At 42.8% G+C, this 20,973-nt stretch overlaps 1 protein-coding gene across 2 annotated transcripts in view; it reads left to right on the top strand.

Annotated features, from left to right (window-relative positions):
- The window catches only part of LOC144767986 (guanylate-binding protein 3-like), a 146,747-nt gene that overhangs the window by 108,668 nt on the left and 17,106 nt on the right, over nucleotides 1–20,973 (top strand). For both annotated transcript variants that reach the window (XM_078651364.1, XM_078651365.1), the window contains exons 15-17: nucleotides 3,361–3,594; nucleotides 11,431–11,717; nucleotides 18,577–18,789. In XM_078651364.1, the coding sequence (XP_078507490.1) occupies nucleotides 3,361–3,594; nucleotides 11,431–11,717; nucleotides 18,577–18,789 (734 nt within the window). The remainder of the gene's footprint in view (nucleotides 1–3,360; nucleotides 3,595–11,430; nucleotides 11,718–18,576; nucleotides 18,790–20,973) is intronic.

A 20,973-nucleotide genomic window follows, 5' to 3' on the forward strand; every position in this document is an offset into this window, starting at 1 on the left:
TAGACTGCCAAAAATGTAAACATGTTCCGACCGTGTTAGTATGCCCACACTAGAGGGTCAAGCCGGTCTTCCTCAGGACTCATATCAGTCACAGTCACATTAATCCCATTACCATAGTTCGGTCAATTCACGGGGCTCAAAGCCTAAAGAAATCCATCTGTGTGGAGGCAGTTCCCCTGCACGGGATACAATTACTGAAAAAAGAATAAAACATAAATCCAAAGGAAAAACACAGAAAGTGAAATAGGCTTAATAATTTACACCCTATTCGCCAAGAACCTATACGTAATACCACATTTCTAAATATTATTCCTAGACAAACCCCATAACAGCCTTAAACTTCTGCGTCAATCACCTTCCCTTAAAAACTGTAATGACAAACCAAGGACTGTATTCAACTAACACTATCCTCTACGTGCTTTCATCTCAACTACTCCATCTCCTAAACCCTGGATCTCTCCCTTTTCATTAAAAGACATAGGAGATGGCAGATTGGTCCTGAATCAATTATATCCACACTGTATACAGATGAGTCCAACTTTTTACAAAATCAGATTTATGTATTCCATACCTTGCTAGTACCATAAACCCTCCTCACCGTGCCTCTCAGTTACCCATTCCACTGTGCAGCATTTCTCTTCTTGATCATGAACATTAAAATGAGCTTGGATTTCGCCAATTAGCCTCAGTCCCAGTGTCATTATAACTAATGCAACCTAAGTCTATCTCCTCTCCCACATCCGGGATGGAAATTATATATAAGAATGCTAACCTCTTCTGCACACTATTTGGCCATTTTGGAATGCAAATCAAATGTATTGCCCTTTTCATAGTTCTTCCTGTTGTGTCCGACATCATCCTTCAACTACTCCGTCAGCTCCATTACTTACCCTCAATGCTTCAAACCTCCCCGTCCCGCCTTTTCCCAAGAATCTGCAGCTAGCCTATCGAACCCAACATAACGTCTTAATTGGCGAGTCCCCTTTTGTAAAATCTTGTCACATCTTGTCTTTTGTAAAATCTTATAACATCTTGTCTTTTGTAAAATCTTATCCCATCTTGTCTTTTGTAAAATCTTATAACATCTTGTCTTTTGTAAAATTGTATAACATCTTGTCTTTTGTAAAATCTTATAACATCTTGTCTTTTGTAAAATCTTATCCCATCTTGCCTTTTGTAAAATTGTATAACATCTTGTCTTTTGTAAAATCGTATCCCATCTTGTCTTTTGTAAAATCGTATAAACTCTTGTCTTTTGTAAAATCTTATAACATCTTGTCTTTTGTAAAATCTTATCCCATCTTGTCTTTTGTAAAATCTTATAAAATCTTGTCTTTGTCTCTCTGTCTAATTTCGCACCTCCTGTACCATAATCAGCCCCTTTCAGTCTGGTTTTTAAACTCTGCACTGCACTGAAACTGGTCTTTGTCAGTTGGTTGAATTGATCACAACTTCTAAATATGATAAACCATCTTCTATACTCCAACTCCACAGCCTCTTCACTGTAATATATACATTAACCACAACATACTCAATCTGTAGTCACTAGTATAGGCATTTTAAGCGAAGTACTAAACATGGTCTACTGTCACTGTACTCTATTCTATTCCTCCGCCACAGAGTTCACTAGGTCTTGGTTATTCGCTCTCTCTTTAGCCCCTCTGCACTAGCCTTTTGATAGTTATCTTCTTGTCTTTGGCTTCTCTTATAATATTCATGGTGACGATTGGCAAATATATTTTCCTTCCCAACTTGTCACCCTGATAATTAGTCCAAACTCTCAAAATGCCTCTCTGTAAGAAACACTGGATGACCTTTGTTCTCTCATGCTCAACTCTTCTAAAACAATATTTTTTATATTACCGGCCACCCTCGCATAACCTACTTTGGCATACAAAAAAATAATTTTCTCCCGTAAACGTCTGTGTACAGCCTCTTAATGCCACTCATTCCAGCTACTTGGTCCTTACGACTGGAGTAGATAACCATAACCAATAATGTTTACTCGCTCTCCACTTCTGCTGCATTTGAGTGTTCAAAACTGTTTTGCTTTTGAACAATTTAGGTGGATTGTCAGCAGCCTCGGCTTAAATTCAAATTCACTAAGATGTTCCTCCTTACTCCCAGGACTCAGAAACGCGAACAAAGAGCAGTGTTGTAGCTTAAAACATCCTTCCAAGTGTCCAGGTCCCGGCTGCTTAGCCAGTGCGTGTGATTCTCTAGAATAGAGAATGTGTTTGTGGGATTGGAGTGTCAGTTGGAAATCAATATGGGATGAGCAGCAGGATGCTGCTCCTGGTGGGGTTTACTTTCTACTTATCTACACTAAAATTGAGATCTAATAAACCAATTTATAATCCACACTAAGGCTTCTGGACTTTGACTGCAATTGGTAGATATTTGTAAGTAACTTAATACACATATAGCATTCTTTCTGGTGCCTTTACTTTTACTGACTTAAGACTGCAAATAAAGGCCATTTCAAATGAGCAGGGCCGCAGATTGTCCCTATTATGATGAGCTAGGACCCACTGCTGTACTTTCTGGGATTCTTAATTTTCACTGTCCTACATTTCTCATGTGTAAATAAAGACCTACAAATAGCTGACAGTGAACACTGAATGGGATCCCTGCAAAAAGTGTCTGATTTTCAACCCTACTACAGTCTAGAGTAAGCATTGGCAGCTCAGCCTCACCACCCCTAATACTGAGGATTACAAAGATTAATTCGGGTTAGTTTTAGGGAATACAATAGTGCCTTATGCCCGGACTCACCAGTAGTATAAGATTTTATCCATTGACTGCCTAGACATAGAGAAGGGGCCCCACGGACACTTTACATGGGGCTGTCAGACATACATACAGTGTTTGAGATGGGCACACAGTGCAAGCTCGAGTATGGAAATGGGGCTTTCAGATACCTCTTTAGTTTTAAGTCCTGCTGGTGCCTTATTGACCTCTGACACAAGAGGTAGAAAGACCAGTACTAGGAGTACAAAAGGGAAAGCCAAGAGTTGCAGCTCCAACCCCAATTGATACCCGCAAACTGGGCAAATTCACCTGGTGATGTCTCCAAAACTGAACACAATATTCTAGTTGAAACCTCACCAGTTTATTGTACATTGATGACAAACTTATTGTTCTATTTGTTAACCTTCTAAGTGTCTCCAAGTGTGGTGGGCGATAGTTTTGAGGCAAATCTACAATACTGCTATTTATGATCCTTTCCTTCATCAAGGGGTGCATGCTCGGCTTCGAGGGCTGATATTTAAGTTCACTTTGTTACTTTAGAAGCTTGCTTTTTTTGCTGCCCACTGTGATACCCCAAAGGTTGCCTCACTGGTCTTTCTCATTCCTCAGAGGCCGATTCTAAGAGGAACATGCCCAAGCAGTACATTCGACGTTACTTCCCCACGCGGAAGTGTTTCGTGTTTGACTGCCCGGCCAACAAGAAGAAACTGGCCATCATTGAGACTCTCCAAGACGATGAGCTGGAACCCGATTTTGTGACCCAAACTCAGAAGTTCTGCCATTACATTCATGGCAACGCCAACACCAAAACCATCAAAGGGGGCCACATCGTGACTGGCACGTGTGAGTATGAGCAGAACAACTCAATGCTTTTTTTGTAAGTCAGTGCACAGGTTTGTATCCTGCGACACTGTACACAGTCACCTCCATTTTCTACTAAGTGATCAGAATGAACCAGTTGATTGTTTACATCGCATTGAATACACTGAAGGGGACAAGATGGAGAAATAGAGAGACGGTGATTTTTCAAGAACCTCCCAGTATTGGTCAATGGGTCGAGACAACATTAGATATCAGAGCCTGGTTTGAAAGTCACAAACTAAACCACTACTCTAAACACAGTCCTCCATGTCCTCCATAGTTCCTGGCTAAATCGCAATAATAACTTGCCTTTTTCACTTCTCCCGCTTGCTCCTTGCATCTTTCCTTCCTTGTCTCCTCCCAGCTCACTTCCATTTTCTTTCCTCTTTTCTTTGTTCCCCAACACCTTCTTGCCTCACCTGAAGCAGCAATTATGTACACAATCTTACTACTGTCCAAGGCTTGGCTCTCTGGGAGATACTTTTTTCTTCCTTCTGTGTCTTTTCACATCAGCTTGACCAGATACATCACAGAATATGGGGATTGCAAGAGAGAGCCTGTTTCTCATATTTGTGGTGCTGCTCCTGTCCTTCTGGACAGAGCTGCATTTTTGCAAAATATGTACCCTGCGTCACACCAGGTGAGAGGTATTTGTTTAGTTTTGAGTTTAGGCATTGGAATTGTATATGAAACTGAAATTCTTAACATACGTAGTATCCACGGATCATAGAGAAGACAACCGTAGAGCTTGGATAATCTTGAGATTGTCTTGTGTTGGAGTTACCTGGATATTCTGTCCATAGTGATTTGAGATGGTCCTTAGGAGACCCAGAGTTCACCAATGATCCTAGATACCTGTAGAAAGCAGAGGTAAGTGGCTCTCAGTTTTGGTCTTCCTCAATTTACTTCTTGATCTGGACATAGAGACACACGTTTTGCAAGTTTCTGCCTTCACTGGTTTAGATGTGTAAATGTTTTAAAAACTAACCCTGTGCGCATGGATTAAGAGAAAGTGTTTGTCACTTTAATCAAAACATTAAAGTGCCCTTTGGTTCAACACTGTCTTCAGCTTCCTTTGCCTGCTGTTGGCGTTTGTCTCAATATTTCTGAGTATGGTTAGTTTCACCTGAAAAAATTGCCATTTGTTTTTCTGAACAACCTTGTATCAGAAGGCGCAGCTAAGTTCTTACGCCACAATCGATGACAACAGCGAGGTAGTTTTTTTTTTACAATACTTATGATTTTTAAATGTTTCATTTTACTTTTGCAAAGAGTTTGGTGAGTAGTGGCATCTCTCTAAATATCATCTCAACTGCATGATCTGTGACATACATCCTCGAGGAAAATGGTTGCAGTGCTTCACCTTCATGGGGTTCTCTCTTCTATTTCTAAACTTTACAGAATATCTCTGTGCATGTGCAGGATCCTGCAGCACAACTTTTAAATATTTACTTTGAAATGCAAAAACTGTTTTGCAAATAAATAATGCCAATAAAAGGCAATGTTTTCAATCTTATTTTATCACAGGAAATTAAAATCAGGTCAACTATGGTAAAGTACATTTGACAGATAACACCACCCTCAGACAGCATTTATAATTGAAAAAACAATGAGGGAAGTGGTGCTCTTGTACTAAAGTTGTAGCAAAACTAACCAGCATTGGCAAAGCCAGAAGATCATGTCACCGTGAAGGAGAACGGTCTTCTTCAATGATTGGGTGAGGGGCATTGTGTGTATGTGTGGGTCTGGCTGAGCAGGGTATAAACCAACAGTTGATGGGTGAGTGAGATCATTGATAGATGAGTGTGTAAGTAACTCAAAGAACTAGTTCATGGAAATATGGTTTAATATGTGAGTGAATGGATGGATGTCTGGTTAAATGGGTGAGTGTGTGGATGAACTGGTGATCGAGTGAGTGGACAATTAAGCCACTGATAGAAGTAGCGACAGTGGTAAGCCAGTGTAAGCATTACGTTTGCGGTGCTCACCACTGAGACAAGAATGCCCACGATATATTACAAAAATGTTACCTTAATGCTAGTGCCATGATTACACCAGAAATGGGTGCAGTCCTGCATAGAATATCTTAAGAATTACTACCTTGGTGGGGGTCTCAATGCTCCCACCCTACCGTAGTGTTTCGTATTAGAGTGTGGACTCCTCATTGAGCTCTCTGAAGCACCCTTTGCACTCACTCTCTTTTAGAAACCCGTTTACAGACTGAGCAGCTGCTTGTCTGTGTTTGCTCCAGCACCGGGTCTGGTGTGACACATCATTTGTACTTCTAGTAGACACACTGGCAACTAGACCTCTCTGGGAGAAGGAGCTTAGGGTGCCTCTCAACCGCCTGACGGTCAAACCCTAATTCTGGCTGCGGATAGGAAGCTGACCGGGGACAGTTTCACTCACTGTTTAAGAGAGCTGACTTGTTGGATGCTGTTTGACTACACAAGAGGGTTAGCAGGAGGCAGACTCATCAGTGGGGCAGTGTGCATGCAGACCTAGTCACAAGGGGGAGGAGGAGTTGTGTCTTGTGCCTTCTCCTGGGGCACTTGTACTTCCAGTGCCTGGTGGGGCAGAGGGTATGCCAATCATCTGGATGGGTTGCATGTACTAACGGAAGGAGTGACCCATCCAAACCAAAGAGAAAAGTATTTCTTGAAGAACAGGACATCAGCCCTTCCTCAGGTGACTGTGGAAGAAGTGTCAGACCTTGGAATGATCAGGCCGGTCAAATTTGATTGGTTTTGCAAAGATATGTGACACTTGGACTGCAAGGCTTCCAAGAGGCACCCCAACTTGGCGCTCGTATGTTGAACCAAACAAGCCAGAGGTAGCACACCTTCCACTGAACTGGTCTAACCTTCTCTTGTCTGTTCTCATACGGCCTGCTCCAGACCAACAGTTTTAAAGGATAACAGGCAGACTTACAGAAACTAGAGGCCACGAAGAGATAGACTTTCCTAAAGGGCACCCAGAAGAGAACCCCCATGGAAAGGACAGAAAGATGTTCCTCATAGTTTCCTTTCAAGTACAGAAACAGGATGGAGCCATCTAGGCAACACCATATGGCCAACCCAGATGTAGTCATCCTAGTATTGAGGAAAAGTGTCGGCAAAGGGACAGTTTGTGTGTATATTTCACATGGACATGCCACTGGTCTCTGGAGCAAACACTGGATAATCTACCTCCCCAAACTTCTCTTGTGCTGACTTCCTTAAGGTTACCAAAAGAAAAGACTTCCTCCCATGACGTCTGATGTTTGAGGCAGATATTTCAAAGCTGCAAGAGTTAGTGGCTCTATTAGTCCCACATCCTCTTGAACGCACACACTCTTGACTTAATTGTCTTTAGTACCATTTGAGAGAATGCTGTGAAAGAACAGTAGATTCTGAGTTTGCAGCATTTATTTCTGTTTGACGTACCTCTGCCAGATTCACACGTTATCACTCCAGCGACAAGATGGTCTGCAGCATGAGTAGCAGGAGATCACATGCTGTAAGCACTCCTGCTATCTAGTGTTGTTCTTAGAGCATTACAAGGAGGTGCGGTCTCGCGGTGACTGGTGGTACCTCCTCTAGAGACCACAATGCACCAGGACACAGAGTCCAGCTCAGATATTTTTAGGTCTCGCGCGTAGCGATGCAGTGCACAGCACTGCTCGCGCAGCACAAGACTTCTTGTAGGGGGTTTCAAAACTAACCTAGGAATCGCACACGGTCGTGCGTGCGCTTTTCGTTTTCCCCTACGCTATTGACCTTAGCGTGCGTCTTTTTAACAAAGACCGCACCCAAATGGCCAAAGGCGGGCGCATTGCTCCGCCCATGGCCTATTGGTGTCGGTTACCCGCAGGCCCGACATCTGTTTGCAACTATCGTGCACAGAGGCTTGCGCGAAAATAGGAAACAGATGTCTCGCTGTGGCATTGGCAGGATTGTTCTTATTTGAATCCATTTCACAGGGAAGCAACTATCCAGTTTCATAAACACCCTGGAATGAATTGATGTCTTCCGCTGTGGGGCAAGAGGTGGGCGCACACATAATCACGTCACCTGCTGGTAGTGGGAAGTGACTCTTTAAAAGATAACCCATACGGGGCATACGCCATTCCTGACTTTCAGGCAAACTTCCCTCCCCAAAACACCAAGACATGCCAATGTTCACTGTCCGGTCTTTCAGGCCTGCGCCCTGTTGCCTGCTTCATCCATCCAGTGTGGAACCTACATTTACAACACCGCAGCAGAGAAGCAACCTCCGAGCCAAACGCAGCACAGATTCCTTCGGCTCTGGACCTCCGTCAAAGTACAACTTCACGCCCAGAAACAAAACAGACATTCCCTGCTAGCCATGCCTGCTTGCATCTAGATACTCTGTAGTTTGCTAAGAATTCGTTGCTCTAATACTACTGCATAACAACAACATTATTTACACCACGGTAACAAAATGACATTACATAACGACTAACAGCTTTACTTCATAGAACATCTGCTATAAAGCAATGCTTTAAATGAAGCGGTACTGTCCGGTACTTACTCTATTTTGAGAGGGAAGGTGCCTGCGCTTCTCAAGAGACATGCTGCTTTTAATTTGAGAGTACAGGCACTTCTCAGAAACAAGCAGGCACTCTGATATAGAGTACCTGCAGTTCAATTTTTCCCTTTCAAGCCCTGTTATAAAGTATAAGATAACACTAATAGTAGATAAAACCTAAATAAATAATAATGTAAGAATATTACACAGCATTACGTTTTAACATAATAGTTCCGATAGAAACAGAGCACTTCAAATATCCCAAGACATAAGACGCTACCCTAAAACCCACCGTGGCATAACACAGCTCAGCAGTGCAGTAGAGTGCACTGTATTATACACAATAAAACGTATGCTAAAGAGTTGTCTCCCTTTGAGTGGTTGGTGTGTACAAAGCAGAGCTCCCTATCTGCCTGGAAGCAGGCCCTGGCTTTCAAAGCGCATGCAGAAGGCCCATTCACTTAACAATTGGGGAGGGGGGATGCAGGGGCCCAGTTTGTTTAAACCGCCTCTGGCTCCATTCACAGCCTGGTGTCCAGGGGCATTATGCCGATGACAATGGAACCAAAGGCCTATTGTGCCTGAAAGGAAAGCAGAACGGAGAAAGAGATGCTGAACATGAAAAGAGTAATGGAACAAAATTGGTAAAAAAAAAAAAATCTCAAGTCTCACAGCCGAGAGGTTGGTTACCTTTTGCCTGTTTGGCCTATTGGCTATTGTTTGTGGGGATGGGAGCGGTTAGGCATGCAAGGAGGGCAACATTAGCCCCCCTCCAAGTGGCACCATGTAGCAGAGGGCGAGGGGGGCTCTGCTGAATAATAATTATTGCACATTTGCTGGTACAACATTGGGGTTCTCATTCCCCTTCTTAAGGTGCGATTCCAGTATACAAGTTATTGAATAACTGTAAGTGCGTTCATAGGACAGTTGGGATTTTAGGCACCTGTTTACGGACTGGACAGCAGGAGACCAGCAGAGCACCGGGAAGATATCGCCCAATTAATACAAAAAAGCCATTCAAATAAATAGGCGCCACCGCACATTAATGCCATCAGTTGGCACCGGGGACCAGCTGGAAAGACTCAGGTGAATTTGCACCCAGGGTTGTTTCAAATTAAACGTACAACCGTCCCAGTACACTAACGCATCACTTTCCAAATACTCACAATCCCACTGTGAGCAAAGTATGTTGGTCTCTCATCTGTGGTTGTGTAAATGAAAACAGTGTTCATTAAAATGGCAACAGGTTTATCAACAAATGTCGTAACTTGCAATGCAATAGGTCTCGCATTAATAAATGTTTGAGCTATTGGCGTTGCTAATAATAATGCAACAAACTTTCAGTAATGCGAGACCTATTGCATTGTAAATGCTGGTTTACCATTGGGTTTAGATGTGTTCTGTTGTTGCTGTTCTTTGATTGAACATTTTTACGCTTGTGAAACGGGGAATATTTAATGCAAGGCATGGAAATTACAAAAATAACAGTGACTGCCTCAGAACTGAGTGATTTGAAGAACAGGGAGTTAGCAAGCTTCAAAACTTATCAGATGAGGAACCTTTTATACAAGTGCACAAAAATAAAGTTGTGCTGTATCCTTACCCTTACGTCCAATGTGTTTCCTTCATTTTTCTCAAATCCACAGTTATTAGTGGAAAAGGGTTTGCATGAATTACATGTAGATCTACCTTGGCTGGACGCCGACTATCTACGATTGGATCGGAGGACGCGGTCTCTTGATTCAGTATCTATATTGATGACTGCATTGTGAGCCATTTATTACGGTAGTCCACGGAGAAAGAGTCCCAGCTGGGACAACAGTTATTATTGTTTCAGTACCCATTTCTTACTTACCTAAGGACGGTGGGGACCTATTCTTAAGTCAGCGTTTTGTGATCAAACTAACTTATGAAACTGCTCACGTTTCTAGGGAGTGTTCTCGAGACGTACTATGTGCAAATAGAAGCATTGACCATTCTGAAGAAATCTTGGGCTGAGTCCATTCATATTCATGTCCATAAAACCATTTGGTGACATGTCTTGAGACAGAGCCCCCTGCACGACACATCCAGCAACAGTGCCTGTTCCGCAGATGGCTTTTAGCTACTGATTTAAACGTATTTTCAGGGCCCTGATGCAGGAACCCTCTATTTATGTGCCACTTCCGAAACACGCGTCACGCTTTCCTTTTTGAATCATGTACTAGCAATGATCGGATTAACTGGTCATATATTGAATTTTGTTTGAATGTGTCCGTGTATTTTTGTGTCTATATTATCCTTTGACTGTTTATTTGTCTTGATAATGTACTTTGTTCTTTGTCCTGTTTCATTAATGAATGTATGCACTAAATGTTAATTGTTTATTGTAATGTTGGTGGGGCTCCTCAATATTTGATTTGTTAATTTTTTTAATAGGTTGTATTGGTGTGTTTTTTATAATTAAATGTATATGTACTATATAAAAGAAAAAAGGACTTACAATTTAATACATATGTTTGAATAATAAATATTGAAAACCAATGGTCTCCTGGACAATTGTAATTTTACCTAGGACATAATGCCTGACATTAAATAATTGGTTTTGGAGAACTGTTCTCTGTTATATATTCTGTTGATTTACCCGCCTTCTTTTCCTTACATATTTATTTTGTCAGGGACCCTTAGGTTTTTTTGCTTACATGTAGATAGCAACACTATGTGAAAAGCTGGGTTAACAAGATACATTGTTCATTGCATTCAATGTTGCTACCAAAAAGCAAAACACACACTGGATCCCTAAGCAAGAGCACATTCTGTTCCCAAAAAGAAGCTACAATGGCCTTTCTGGGAGACATTCGAGTGGCAGAGATTTGTTAGGCTGGGAAATGGAGTTCCGCACTTATTCACTAAGCACTACCGCTTGGACACTCATGCAAGGCATGAAGCACTAGTTGGACAAACTGAACTCAACACAGTGATTCATACGTCGTCTGCAGCTGCCTGCAGTCCACCACTTTGGAGCTTTGCATACTGCTTTTTATTCCATGCACAGCGTGTGGTCCACAAATAGACAGCTGCACATGATGCAAATGGAAAATGTGTGGTGTTGTAGATTCACATGTGCCCTACACATGTCTTGGGAAGCAAGCAACGTACAAGACCAGTGACCATTTTCTATGTGTTAGCATGCATGACAGTACACTGATGTAATGTTTCACTTATACAAAGACATGCTTGCCTTTGAGGAAAAATGGTCTCTGTAGCAGTCACTAAGTTTCTAACAGATTCATTTTACTTCCCTTTCAGTGCTGGGGAACTTGGCACTGACCTATGTGGATGCTATCCGCAGCGGAACCATCCCCTGCATGGAGAACGCGGTGCTAGCCCTGGCCCAGATCGAGAACTCGGCAGCGGTGCAGGAGGCCCTGGCGCAGTACGTCCAGGGAATGGAGAACGCAGCTCGGGAACAGTTCCCCACCGACACGATGAAGGAGTTCATGTTCTTGCACACCAACTGCCAGAAAGAGGCCCTCCAGGTCTTCCTTGACCGCTCCTTCAAGGACGACGATGAACAGTTTCTGGAGGAACTGGCGGTAACCTCTGCGTTCATTTCAATCTAATGGTTCTTCAATATTACTGTGTTATCCCAGGGATTCAGCCTTTCTTTTCACTTACTCCCTTTCTTCTTACCTTCTCTCATTCTCTTTCCTTTGATCTTTAACAGCATCTCTGATGATAAAAGTTGCCCACTTGCAGAGGAAGTAATGTTTTGTCATGTCTTGTAGTTCAAGTGCCTTTCAAGGAAGTGGCTTCATGAGAGGAATGCATTGACTAGTTTTAGGCTAACATCAAAAGCTGGGTATCCAAATCTGAGAATGTAAAAGGCAAATTATGTCTCCATGTCGGTGTTTGGTCAGAATATCAGATTGAAAATATGGGGAGGCAGAAATATTGGAAAAAAAATATTGTGATACACACATATTGTGATGCACAAATATCGTTGACAAAAATATTGCCTTTTTAGGTGAGTAATATTGTTTTTTATAATATTGTTATATGAACTTGAAATACCTTGACAAAAACAAGAGACAACGGGCATTTTGCAAAATGCAACAATTTTTTTAATTAAACATTGCGGCCGGGAGAACAGTTACATGCGCAGGTTCTGAAGGGCCTGTCTTAATTTACAATCGGTCTGGGGCCTCCTTGTATACAGTTCATCATAGGTAATAGTATGGTGAGGAATGTGTGTGGCTGCCTTTGGAGTAAAAAATGAATTGTCTGATGTAAAATACAGGTGGGCCTCGACTAAGTGGGCACAATGTGGACAGTGGGTAACGTGTCCAAATCTCCAGCATGGGGAGCGTGTGAACACTGCGTTTGCTGTGTCCTAATTGGCTATATGTTCCTAACTCATGTGGCACTCTCTTAGGTTCACTATCAACGTGCCTAAGTCACACCTGATCCCTTCTCAGATGCTCCCTTTCGTCGGAGCAGTTTTGGGCTTATCCTCCTGAGCAGCGAGTCTGGGATATTCAGGCTATGATAACCGATATTTCAGTCTCTATCTCAATATACCAGTGAGCGATGTGTCTGCTGTTATCACTATTTGTGGAACTGGGTCGACAAATGGCCACCCCTTGGAAAGGTTTTGAGTATTCCACCACTGCAGAGAGCGATGGGTGCTGCCGTCCACCAACACCAGATCTGTTAGCTGACCTTGAGCCTGGTTCCACTGTCGTGCTAAGCATTCCTGTAGGGGACGCATTTAAAGTTTTGCATAAGGAATGATGAAAATGCACGAGGCCATCATGCCTATTAATTGCATGAACACTCTGGCTGGTAATGAGTGTTGAGGCTGAAAGTGGGATATCAGATTTTCCATGTTGTGTATCCGGACTGGGTTGGGGTATGCTAAGGCTTTGCAAGTGTCTATGGTGGCTAATAGGTATTGTTGCATGGTGGATGGCTGGAGGTGAGACTTGGTGAAGCAGCTGAACTGTCTTGTGAGTATGATGTATACAGCTGTCTTCAGATCTGGCTTTTATTAGCCAGTCGTCCAGGTAAGGAAACATGTGAATGTGTTGTCGTCTTAAGTGAGCTGCGATTACTGCCAGACCCTTGGTGAAGACTCTGGGTGCTGTAGTTACCCCGAACTGGAGAACTTTGAACTGGTAATGTTGTCCATCCCACACAAACCTGAGATACTTTCTGTGAGCCGGGTGAGTGGGAATATGAAAGTAGACGTCCTTTAAATCCAGAGTGGATAGAAAGTCGCCCTGCTGAAGTAGTTGAACCACCTGTTGGAGTGTGACCATGTGGAAGTGGTCTGATTGAATGTAGAGGTTTAGTTGTCTGAGGTCTAATATAGGCCTGAGTGAGCATTACTTTTTGGGGATTAGGAAGTACAGGGAGTATACTCCTGTCCGTTGATGCTGAAATGGAACTGGTTCTATTATTGCATGTTTCTCCAATAGAGGGAGAACCTCTTGTTTTAGGAGAGTGAGATGTTCTTTGTATGTGGTTTTGGAAGAATAGTTGGGGGGTGCTTGTAAGCTCCAGGCAGGAACCATACTGGATAATTTGTAGGACCCATTTGTCTGAGGTGATTGAGTTCCAGACTGGCAGGAATTGTGAGAGATGTCCCCTGACAGGTGTGGAAAGATCGGGGGTAGCGGAGGGAAGTCACTGTTTGTTTGTGGGGTGTGCGGTGGAGTTTCCCTTGCCTCTTCCCCTATTATTGTTCCCTCTATAATTTCCTCAAAAACAACCTATGGGAGAGGTGGATTGATTATTCTCTTTGTAAGAGGAAGAGGGATTCTCTGTGGACGCTGTTTTTGAGCCACCCTTGTAAAAGGAGCGGTGAAAGGACCCTCTGCTAGTCGGTAATTGTAAAGCCCCCATAGACTTTGTGACTTCAGTGTCCTTTTTCATGTTTTCCATGTTTTCAAGGGAGGTATCTACGGCTGGCCCGAAAAGATGTTCCTTATCAAAAGGCTGGTTTAGTATGGAGCATTGTACCTCCTGCTTAAAACCGGAGATTCTAAGCCAAGCGTGTCTTCGCAGTAGCACGCTAGTATTCACTGCCCGAGCTGCTGTGTCTGCTGCATCAAGTGCACATATAATGGAAGTGTTACTGATAAGTTTGCCTTCTTGGATAAGGTCATAATCTTTTGCCTTGTACTGATCGGGTAAGTGTTGCATAAGCTGTTCTAACTCATGATAATGAGCCCTATCATAGCGTGCTAGCAAAGCTTGAACATTTGCAATACACCAATAATTTGCTGCCTCTGTAGCCACTCTCTTGCCTGAGGCATCAATGAGTTTAGACTCCTTGTCAGGAGGGGGAGCCTCACCTGTGGTTTGAGAGTTAGCTCTCTTGCGAGCGTTAGCAACACATATGTGTGTTTACACAAGTGTATATATATTATATATGTATGTGTGTGTGTGTGTATGTATGTATATATATATATATACAGGCTCCGACGCATGCAAAGTACAGCATACACAGGCACTCTGGGAAAAGTGTGTAAACCACCTTTATTCGCAGATGCGTTTCAGCAATCAGCTTTCTTCAGTGCGCTCAGGTGTAGGTTTCTCGTGCACAGCGCTCTGTTTTTCAGGAGAAGGAAATCTCTCCTGATTGGTCAGTTCTCCGTGTGTGGCAATTGAAGCAGGACTCCGCCAAGGTGATATTTATATATATATATATATATATATATATATATATATATATATATATATATATATATATATATATATATATTTATATATATATTTATATATATAGTATTACATATTAATGGAATATATTTCATTTACATTTTAGATTAAAATATTTACCATTTTCTACTTTAAACTCTATATGTAAAAAAGCAATATTTTTGTCTATTCTTTAACAATATTCGTGTCAACTATTTTTTCCCCAATATTTTTGTACTTATCAACTATAAGTTTAGGATCATGATATCATGGTAAACAATATTTTTTTTAATATTTTTGACAACGATATTTCTTAACACTGTATTGTGTCAGTGATCCTCCATGTTCCATCCACGTTGGGTCTGCCCAGTGTCTATTTTCTAGCAGTGACAGTCTTTAAGGTATTCTTTAGGAGGGTGCAGCCTGCACCACCCATTACTCTCACCAGTGATGACAGATGCCAGTACTAACGCAATACCTTACTGTCGCACCCCTACAGATGTGACAACTTGGACTGTTCCAGGCCACCCAAAGCTGTAATAGAATTAAATTCCAGTGCAGAGCACCGAAAAACACCAGCTTACATTAAGGACTGGGTTGGCAACTAGGATTATGCATTTTTTAAAACTCCATTCATTGTTCATCTTTAGACCCCATCCACACTGGGTGGATTAGATGTCACTTAACTTTTTGTAAGTCGGGGAGGGGTAATGCTGTGCTCTCATATGCTAGTTACCCACTAGTTGAGCGTTAAAGGCTAAACCGCCCAACGCTAACTTGGGTGTCTCATTCCTCCATCCATTTATATTTAATTATTAGTTAGTCCCCATTCACTGCTAGAACTCTCGACACTGTTTAACTATCTCTAAACCCTCTCTTTCCTTGTTTGATAACGGTAAGACTTTCTGAACGTCAACTGAAGGATGAATTATTGCTAACCTTTCCCAGGTGTAGTTGTAATTATTAATATGCTCCCTGCACTTCAATATCCATGGCCTGGCTCTCCTAATATGTTTAGACGCTTTCAAATGAAGTAGAGAATTAGAGGAAGGTGGCATTTTTGCAAGAGTGACAGATGACTTCAGTGATGGGTGGCCAAGCCTGGGCAGCTGACCATGGATGAAATGCGGCTGATGGACTGACTGATGGACTGACGATGGTCATAGGTGTGGACAGAAGGCAGGGTTTACTCGTGGTTGCAGCTAGTTTGAAAGAAACAGTGTTATAACTGGCTCTTGAGGGCCTTCTTGGAATAAGGGCCATGAAGGATGAGTTGTGTACGATTTTTAGTGCTCGGCCTTACGTAGGGCTGGGCCCATTAAATAGGGAGCCGTGCGTGGTTACTGGCACGTCACAGATTGCTGTCAAGTGAAACTTATCATAGTGCCAAATCCGCAGTTGATTAGCCTTACATATTTCATGTTGGGACTCTGGAAGGTGCCTCAAAGTGTGTGCTTGTCATGGTAGATTACCACTTAAAGTGGCCAGAAGTGTGTTTGGTTGAGAACACAACTACCAAAGAAATTAATAAGTTTCTCAGGGATGAGCCCAGTAGAGTAGAGAGGGATATCTAAAGGAGTTAGTCCTGGAAAATGGTTCAAACTCTGTGGAAAAGGAAATTTAGGAGTAAAGGGTTTGAGCTGAATACAGCATGCAATAACTTGATTAAATAAATTTGGCAGCAGTGGTTTAGTCAATCACTTCATGAGGAATATAAAGGATCTGCTTCACCTGCTGCTGGTGAGGGGTGGAAAAACAAACCCATAGGCAGTTACTGTGGCCAGTGCACACCGCTCTACCTGTTACCACTGTAGTAGGCCCATTTGCACTTCTAAGGGGTCGAGTAGCAGGCTCACTCTAATAAAGAGTGTATGGTGCAGAAGCTAATTAATTGTGATAATTTTAAGGGTGTTTAAGGAAAGCAGTGCAGGAAGGGTGTAACAGTGACTGTAACTGGATGGAGAAACTGGAGGTGAGGGGTGATGTGGTTGTGTAGAAAGATAGGTGGCAACACATGGAGCAAACCATTCTCAGGAAACCATTGTATCTAAAGGACTTTGACTCCATGTAATCGACTAATTCTGTTTTTACATAATTGTTCATTTTTAAAATGCATATCTGTTGTAGGTATGGGCACGGGGGGGGTGTTGTACATAGTGTGGATGGAATGTTTATCCTGGGTGTTTTATGCTTCGGCAGTGAGAGTGTCCTCCTGGCAAGGTATGTTGATGGTTGGAAGTTGTGTGTTTGGCAGTGCTGCCTGGTGGGGGGTGCTTATGAACCTGTATGTTTCTTCATTATAAGTATGTCTGACTGGGACTCTATTGCGGCTACTTTAATAAGCTTCCTTCTGCGTAAGATGCAATTTCCAGTTGTATCCACCTGGATTCTGACCCGTATTCCTGTGTCCTCTTGCCAAAAGAACAATGTCCTTTTCAGCGTGGCTGGGCCCAGTGTGTGGGAGATTTAGCACCAGTCCTAGTGTGACATACATCTTATCCAATGAGATAGGAATCCGGTTTGGCTCAAGCCCTAGTTTGATTTAACTTGGGTGTTTTGGAAAAGGAATTCAGTACTAGTGGTTTTTCACTCAAGATTTGGTGGAATGCCAGGCAGCAATCCCACCTGGAATCAAATCAAGATCTACTAAACCTTGCCATCCATTCTTTGTTGGCTTTTGCTCCAGTCCAGGTGCCAAACTGGACTTTGCTCCTGGTGTAACTGCCACCTTGGTGTAAGATTAGACCTGGTCCTGGGTTTAAGGTTGTGAATGAAGACAATAAAACATTTTCTTCTGAAATTACTTAGGCCCACATGCATCAACAATGCCATTTGCGATTCGTTATTAGCGAAAAATAAGGATTCGCTAATAAGGAATAGCAAAAGGCTATGCATGAAGAACTCGCTAAAAAAATAGCGATTTATTAAAATTCCTTCATTTCGACCCGCAAATTGCGAGTCGCAATTAAGGAAATACCTACCTATTCATTCCTATGGGCCTCTGCCCATAGGAATGAATGGGGAGGTATTCTCAATTTGCGAATCGCAATTAGCGAATCGCAAATTGAGAATGCAATTCCAAGGGTGCAGGGGTGTCTAAAGGACACCCTGTTGCACCCCTGAAATTGATCTGTGCACATATGTTGCGCACACACATGCCCTTAGGGTTTGTGTGTGCGCAACATTAAACTTTGAAAAATGCACAAAAGTGCATTTTTCAAAGTTTTTGCAAATTACCATGAAGTTGAACTTCATAGTGATTTGCTACTCCTATTAGCGAAATCGCTAATTTTTTTACTTTCATGCATTGCATTTAAGGAATCTCAATTTGGGATTCCTTATATGCAATCGCAAATTAAGGAATCTCAATTTAGAGATTCCTTAAATTGCGATTTTTGCATTTGGGATGATGCATCCCAAATGCAAAAATACCGGTCGCAAAGAGGCAGATTCTGAGAATCTGCCCGTTTGCGACCGGTTTTTAGCTTGATGCATGTGGCTGTGAGAATCTGCCCGTTCGCGACCGTTTTTTAGCTTGATGCATGTGGCTGTTAATTTTTACATTAACATAATGTATTTTCACATTGATTTGAGATTAAAATTACAGCTTTGTGTGTAAGGCAGATTGAGGGTCAGCGTCGGCCACTATTGCTTCCCAATCTCAGCCTCTGCCCTTTCCGCAGCCTGCTTTACAAGGTGATATCTGTTTGGATTCCACTAACTTCTTCCTCCTTGCTAATCCTCTCCTAGGATCAAGTAGAAGCTAAGTGCAAGGACTTCCAACAGCGTAACGACCAAGCTTCCTCCGACCGATGCCTGGCCCTGCTGCTGGAAGACAAGGAGACCCTCGAGGAGATGGTGTCACAGGGGGCTTTTGCCAAACGTGGAGGTTATCAGCACTTCATGGAGGCTCAGAAGCAAATGGTGGATGCGTACAACTTTACACCCAGCAAAGGGCTCAAGGTACGAGAGACTCTCTTTTGGAGATCATTGCCAGTCATGTTGCTAAACCTGCTACAATTGTCCACAAGAGCACTTTTGGCCATGTATTAGGACTAATATTGAAAATTACATGTTTGGCACTTTTTTGTACTTTGGCAAACACTGTGAATGCAAAACACAAGTTTTGTTTCCAGAGCACAGAGCCTGCCCCTGTGTCAACTTGAGTCCCCCTGAAATACAATCTTTATGTTGTAAACTTTATTCTGGTGACTACAGATACTGAGAGTGAGATCATATGTCTACAATACTGAATTTCACTTAGCAACATGTTGCTATTTTCAGTTATTAATCCCTATCTAGCCATTGTGCACTCCTGAGTACATAGGCGCTGTTGTCTCTAATCAAAACTATTTTAGTCTTTCCTTCCAGATGAAGCCACTGACCTCCGACTCAGCCCCCACCGGGCACTTTATAGTCCCTTCTAAAGGAGGTCATTATCCATCCTTCCAGAGGACAGGCCTGTCTCCCCTTTCTCCAAAGAAGCCACTATAATTCCTTCTTAAGGACCTTTATTCCACCTTGCCAGAGAGGTCTTCTTCCCGAAGATGTTGCCTTTCCTTCCAGAGGAAGTTGTTCCTCTTCCTTCCCCCCTTCCCAAGGAGTATACTATAATCCCGCCTTAGGAGGAGTCCATCTTTTCTTCCATAGCAAGCCACTGTTTCTCCTTCCTAAGGAGGCAAGTATAATACCTACTCTGGGAAGATGTTTCCTTCCTTCTAAAGGAAGCCATTGCCACCCCTTCCCAAGGGGGGGTTATATAATTCCTTCAATAGGAAGCCACAGTTTCCCCTTCCCAAGGAGGCCACAATAAACCCTACTCATCAAAGATATTAACTTTCCTTCCTTCTAAAGGAAACCATTGCCACCCCTTCCCAAGGGGGGGTTATATTATAGCCTTATAGCCCGCCGTAGAGGGCTATACCGGCTATTAAAGGCCCTCTCCAGCGTTAAAGGCCCCGAGCCGAAGGCGAGGGCCTTTAACAAGGTAGAGGGACTTTAATAGCCGGTATAGCCCGACTACGAAGGGCTATAAGGCTATTAGAACATTCTGCCACTAGAGGACAGAATGTTATAACAAAAAAGAACAAAGCCTTATGGGAGCACGAGGGGATTGGAATCCCCTCAGAGTCCCTGAAACCTTTGTTCACAGCCAGAGCTGTGAACTAAGAAACATTGGAATGTTGGAACTCCAGGCTTATACCAGCCATTATAAGCCCGGAGCACTCCATTGTTTTCAATGGAGCTCCCAACATTCCAATGTTCTAAAATTCCTTCAATAGAAAGCCACAGTTACCCCTTCCCAAGGAGGCCAGTATAAGCCCTACTCATCGAAGATATTAACTCTCCTTCCTTCTAAAGGAAACCATTGCCACCCCTTTCCAAAGAGGCACTTGAATCCCTTCTCAAATAGGATACTGTCCTTCCTTCCATTGGAAGCCACTGTTTCCCCTTCCCAAGGAGAAGCAGTATAAACCCTGCTCATGGGTGATGTTAACCTTCATTCCACCCAAAGGAAATTGATGCCCTCTCTCTTATAACTGAAGCAAGTTATCAACTATTTAGAGGGGAACCTCCTCCTTACAGATATCAGAAAGTATCTTTTCATCACCAAATCCATTGAACCGGGCACCTGTGCCATATGTGTGCCAACTCACATGGGCACAGGCACCGTCATTGACCACCTGCAAGCTTCTTTTTATACAGATTGTTGCCTGCTCTGCCCCTTGCCTCTGATATTAAGGCAATCACTCCTTGTTGACCCCAGGTCAGCAAGGTCACGAAGATCGCTTCATGTTGCCCCAATTGTTCAGTCCACTCCTGTATTAGCGCAGGTTTCCAGTATTGCGAAGTTCCCTTGCTGTGCCCCAGACAGCGGCTTCTACAGAGACGGCTCTTTGCTAAGCTGTGATCATCCATATTACTGAGACTACTCTGCAACACCCTGCCACATCAGACTGCTCTGCACCTGGGTGGAACTCCCTGTATTGGAAGATACATTTAGACGCGGTGTCCTAGAGGTTCATTTTTGCATCAGTTGGTAGGCAGTTCCCTTCATGGGTGGTTTCAACAGAAATGTACTCCTGTCACCTGATTTTTTTTCACTCCTTACTTCACACCCAGACCCAAAATGGTTTTACTCCTTGT

The sequence above is a fragment of the Lissotriton helveticus genome, chromosome 7 (genome assembly GCF_964261635.1).
Source record: "Lissotriton helveticus chromosome 7, aLisHel1.1, whole genome shotgun sequence".
Classification (NCBI taxonomy): domain Eukaryota; kingdom Metazoa; phylum Chordata; class Amphibia; order Caudata; family Salamandridae; genus Lissotriton; species Lissotriton helveticus.